Source organism: Austrofundulus limnaeus, unplaced genomic scaffold (genome assembly GCF_001266775.1).
Source record: "Austrofundulus limnaeus strain Quisiro unplaced genomic scaffold, Austrofundulus_limnaeus-1.0 Scaffold24, whole genome shotgun sequence".
Classification (NCBI taxonomy): domain Eukaryota; kingdom Metazoa; phylum Chordata; class Actinopteri; order Cyprinodontiformes; family Rivulidae; genus Austrofundulus; species Austrofundulus limnaeus.
Window position 1 is genome coordinate 1,227,664 of NW_013952426.1, and position 5,842 is coordinate 1,233,505.

General features: G+C 38.5%; 1 protein-coding gene across 1 annotated transcript in view; it reads right to left on the reverse strand.

The window, feature by feature from the left end:
• The window catches only part of pappa2 (pappalysin 2), a gene marked incomplete at its 5' end in the record, with an annotated part of 72,007 nt that overhangs the window by 18,665 nt on the left and 47,500 nt on the right, over window positions 1–5,842 (reverse strand). The window contains 1 exon segment of the mRNA XM_014004452.1: window positions 1,563–1,634. Within this exon segment, the coding sequence (XP_013859906.1) occupies window positions 1,563–1,634 (72 nt within the window).

Here is a 5,842-nt window from a genome sequence, read left to right on the forward strand (position 1 = left end):
TACATGATATTGCCCCTTTAAAACCATAACAAAGGTAAGACATTAAAAGAGCTGACCCAGCTTTTTAACGAATTTTGACATTTCACATAATTTGTAATACAGAAATTGCTGCAAACAAGTCACAAACACGAGGCAACATTTAATATCAGATGCATGTTTCACATTGTATTTTGCGTTTAATGTTCACCTTAGAATCCATTACATTCTTCTTCCTTTCTAGTTTACACGGGTCACAGGTGCTCACGTCCAGTAATTACTGTATGAGAGGCAGGGTACACCCTGGACAGGTCACAAGTTCATCACAGGAACACATCGAGACAAACAACCATTCACACTCTCACTCACACCTAGGGACAATTTAGACTTACTAATTAGCCTACCGTGAAWATTTTTGGTTTGAGGGAGAAAACCAAAGTACCTGAAGAAAAGGACCTTAAAATAAAAGTCCTAAAATAGCTGGGGAGGTATGAATGGGAGGACAGATGACCGGGATTGATTACCAGTGAGTATTTTGCAAAGAATGTGGTACTATTTTTTTTGTATTTCTGAGTAAATGACATATTTTTCCCAACCACATTTAATATGAGTACAGTAAAACACAAACAGAAATGCCTCCTGCCCTTAGTTCTTTCTATTTCTTTGTAAATATCCACAAATTTATCAGATGATTGATAGCATTAGAATATCATATACCAGGAAGCTAACCTCTTCAGAAGAGCTCCAAGCACACGAGAGGCGGCCTGTTTTTTAAACTAAGCCGAACAATTTGAAAACCTTGTGTCAGGATAAAAAAAAATATCTAAAAATGATCTAAATCTAAGATAATACAGTGATGAATTTATTTTCCTTTATCAGATAATTCATTAGACTTGGAAGGCGCAACAACATTTGGAAATGCTGGAATCTCTGGAAAGACAGCTGCTTGGACAGATTTGAAAAGGGTTCTTGCTAAGTGAGAGACTATCAGTTTCTGCATGAGATTTGTCAGCATGAAATATGAAGAATATTGCACACTGGCTCTGGTATTTTGAGTAGTGATGACAACAGGGATACAGCGTGGTTTTGCCTTGTCTTTGAAAACAACTGGAGAAGTCTGTCCAAGACACGAAATCTGATGTGGTTTTACCCCGAAAAGTTAAAATTGCTGTAAAGATTAAGCATTAAAAAAACAAGAAAGGCAAACTAAAATCTGGATTGTGCGTTTGACGGACAAGAAAGACAAAGTATAATGTAATCGATTTGTCTGATAAAGTAGGGAAGTGTCAACAGAAATGAAAATCCTGTCTTGCACTTTGTTTAACTTCTGTTTTCGCTTTGTGAAGTGGAAAAAGTAAAGACTGGTAAATGTGGCACACAGCTTCTGTGAAAGATTGTCGTGTCTTCAGCTAATAAAACATCAGTCACAATTAAACCAGATACTGACAGATTCTAAATCCATGTTGAGACTGAAATCTAGATGAAGCAGTATTTTCCTTCTCTGATGGCCTATTTCGGTCTAATGAATAGATTAAAGTGGAAAAGAAGTTTGTACCTTCACAGCTCTTCTGTTATCTCTGTCTTACCTCACATGACTGGATACAGAAGATGTTTCGTGGGTCAGGAAACCATTTCATCATCCCGGTGCAGACTATGCTCTGGAAAACACAACACAAATGTGCATTACCTACACAACCCAGCCACAGAAAACAACAGCTTCAGTGTTTGTTGTGAAAAAAATGGGTTTTATCTCTGAGCTTTGTGCTCAAAGTTCAGAACCGTGTTCACAAATTTCACAGGTTTGAGCTGTGTGTCATTTTCTTCAAACAGAATATTGCTTCAGGTTTTAGCGATCAGAAAAGGAAAAAAATAATCCAAACAGACCTAATTTTGTTCAGTTTTGTGCAGTTTTTCTTTAAGACCGTGTGCGAATTAAAAAGCTTTATTTCTACACACATGTTGGTACACCTTTGTTAATGACTGAATGTTATTGACCTTGATGTTCTCTGAAATAAATTTAAACTGACAAAAGTAATAATGAATTAAAATTTACAAAAGATTAACCAATGAAAATTGGGTATAGCTTTTAAATTGTGGTTCAGCAGAATAAAAAAATCAAATTAACAAAACAGGCCTGGACAAAAATGATGGCCCCCGTAACTTAACATTTTGTTGCACAACCTTTGCAATCAAACAATTCCTATCTTTGTCATTGACACTTTGGTGCCTGTCCACTGGTATTTTGGCCCAATCCTCGTATGCAAACTGCTCCAGTTATCTCAGGTTTGAAGGGTGTCTTCTCCAGATGGCATTTTTCAGCTCCTTTCACAGATGTTCCACAAGATTTACTTCAGAACTGTCGAATGTTTGGTTCTGATCCGTTCTTGGGTGTTCTTAGCTGAGTGTTTTGGGTCATTATCCAATTGGAAGACCCATGACCTGCGACTGGGACCAAACTTTCTGACACCAGGCATCACATTTCTCTCCAGAATGCCTTGATAGTCTTGAGATTTCATTGTATCCTGCATGGATTCAGGACACCCTATGCCTGAAGAAGTATTATGTTAATCTGATTAATAGACAACATTGCTTTGGGAGAATTTAAGATAAACAATCATGTATTGAAAACATATTTTAAATTTAAACAAATCAAAATTCAAGCACTATTTATAAAAAATGGACTTGCGATGGAATAGAAAATTTTACATCTCATTTTTTTTCAGTGTGTTGCATGGCTAGAATTTAAAATAAGATTTATGAACAGAAACACAAAAATGATCAAACAAAACAAAAATATGCTATGTTCATCTAGCCTGGCCCTTGCCTTCCTACGCAGCTCTGCTCAATTCTAGTTTCCCTTCTCTGCTCCGTCTGGGATTTCTCCCATTGACAAGGATTTCGCTGACAGATTTTTGTCCGGGCCAATCAGAGAACAGAACGTCAATTTTCTGCGCAGTGTCTGCTTGTGGTTTATTTTACCTGGGCCAATCAGCAAACAGAAGGAGGAGTTTTGAACGACGTCGACTTTCTGCGCAGTGTCTGCTTGTGGTTTATTTTACCTGGGCCAATCAGCAAACAGAAGGCGGAGTTTTGAACGACGTCGACTTTCTGCGCAGTGTCTGCTAGTTATTTTAGCATACGGCAGTGGAGGAAGTAAATGAAGCCAGTCTGTGTTGATAAGGCTTCCAAATTAAAATAAATTTGTCTGACAAAGCAGCAGCTCTCATTTACAGCCGTCTCGTTCGGCTTGGTATATTTCTCCTCTCAGTAGGGTTGTTTACAGCACACGCGATTTCCGGTTAGCTTCTTAGTTTAGCCTCCTTCAGACCGACAACACACACACGCTTCAGCAGAGGCCACGCCTCCTGCAAGAAACGCTTCTCTATGCAACAAGTCCAGACCCTTGTACGAAGCAAAGTGAAGGACAAAGGTCTGGTTTTAACCAGGCTAATGTTCATCATGCCTCCAATAAAATAAAAGTCAAAAGCAAACAAAATAATAAATTTATTTACATTTTCCTACTGATTGGTATTTGAAGATACTTTGGCTTCTTTGTACATTCAAATTCTGTGACACAGTTATGTTTTGGTCATTAACCTGCTGCATTTGTTTTCTGTTGCAATTATTTATCAAATAGAAATATACAAAGCAACATTTTGCATTTAACAAAATATTTAAAAATCAAAATTTTTTACAATAAATTATGATAATCTTTTGCCTTTTTAATGTGTTCTGACAATAAGAAAACTTTATGTAATTTACTATGTTGGTTGTAATTGGTAGAGTTTGGTGAAGCTATGATTTTTTATTTACTTGACCCTAAATACTGTATATACAATTATTAGTAGGTTGATGACTGACAATAAATATGGAGGGAGAAAGGGGATCATCCCCTGTGGCTTTCCTGTGCTGTCTGACCTCATGATGGGAGACCTGATTCTGAAGTATCTGAGATAACTTTATGCCTTGAAATCACATGGCTGCGCCAAAGATATGACAGAAGTAATCAGATCTCAGTCCAACTATTTAGCTTTGGCAGCCTAACTGGCTGGCTGGCTGGCTGACCACCCAAAGGTGAAACTGAAGCAGTGTTTGCAACAAGATTAGTGATTTCTAAGATATGATACCGAGTAACACGAGCAATCTTTAAAGCAAAACAACAGTGCTGGAACTCAAACCCAGAATCTGACCTTTCTTCTAGCTTTTTCCCCACTGTATACACTGAATGAGTGAGAGATGTGTACAGTTCCTAGAAGATCTGACGTCAACTGGAACCTTTACTTGTGTTATCTCCCTGTGATTTCCAGTAAGGCAAAAACACTTGAACGATAACAAACGAACACTTACTTTCTCATAACGTGGATTTTCTGAWGGGTGATAAACTTGTGCAGATGGGAATAACAACTTTTTTCTACAGTATATATAAAGCCAAAAGATTAGCTCAAAAAATCTGATACAATGCACTTCTGCTCCAACATTAATTCATTTTTTCTCTAAACAAGGGGTGGGCAATCCTAGTCCTTGAGGGTCAGTATCCTGTATGTTCTTACAGCGTCTAAATAGGCTTCAAAATGTTTCTCATTGTTTAAAAGAAGTGAGTTTAGTCCCATCTCTGCACCTWACAGGTGTATTGGTTAAAATATCTGGTTTGCAAACTACAGTACAAGTACTTAGGATCCCTTTCATGGTACTCAGAAAGCATTTTTGGAAATGAAATATAATTCAGGTTACCTCAAATTTGTATTCTACTGTTGTGAAGCAGAAGTAGGGTGTTAAAATGGGTGAGAAGGCTGAGATGAGAGATCAACATGGAGAGGAGATGGAAGCTGCTTCTGAGTGTAAAACGGTATGGAACTCTCTTTGTGCCAGACCAAAAAATCTCTCAGGAAGGATTCAGCTCTTAGATGACATTGAATGGCCAGAGTTACAGAGAGATGCTTTTTCTTCTCCAGCAAGGAGAAGAAAGCAACAGGCTATAATCAAAACAAGTGATAACGGCCAGAGAAATGAAGCAGTGTTTCTTCAAAACAGATTCACATCACTGGAAGAAACTGGTGAGTCTGAACAAAGTTCACTTTCTGATCTCAGCGAGGGACCTGAGACCAGATCCAGATCCAACTCAAAGCCAAAGCAAGTCCAAAAAGAGACTTTCAAGAATCAAGAAATRCTGATCATCACAGATTAAATGGTGAATGTGATCAGAGGCTTCTGGAACAAGAAAAAAGTCAAAGTTCTGAGTTTTGTTGAYAAAGTGTCTGACCTCACAGAGAASATTCTGCAAATAACAGCTGAGTATCCAACTTTGAAGACMCTCATCATTCATACAGGAAGTGATGAAGTGATGAACCGACAGTCAGAAATCCTGAAGAAGGATTTTATTCTGCTGCTGAATGCAGTTAAATATCTCAACATGGATGTGTTCCTCAGTGGGCCCATTCCCACAGCAAGAGGAGGAGCTGAGAGGTTCAGCAGACTGTTAGCTCTTAATGGCTTTTTGGAAAAGTCCTGTGATGACCACTCTGTGAGTTTTGTGGACAACTTTGATCTCTTCTGGGAAAGAAAACATCTCTTCAAGTCTTATGGGCTGTCTCTTAATCAAACTGGAGCACAACTTCTGGTTTCAAACATGAAGTATTTCCTGAACAAAGTTCTGGCTGGAAACAAACAACAGGACAAACCACAACAGCTGACGTCTGAAGGACAGCTGGAGAAAACTGAGATATCAGTGGAACACAGCGTGCCACTTACTGATAAGGAGACTGCTTCAGAATCAGAACCAGAGAGAGAGAGTGCCTGGAGTCAACCTACTTTACGTACGGGGGGCAATATTATAGGCAGAAACATGGGTGTGCCATGGGATCCCCAG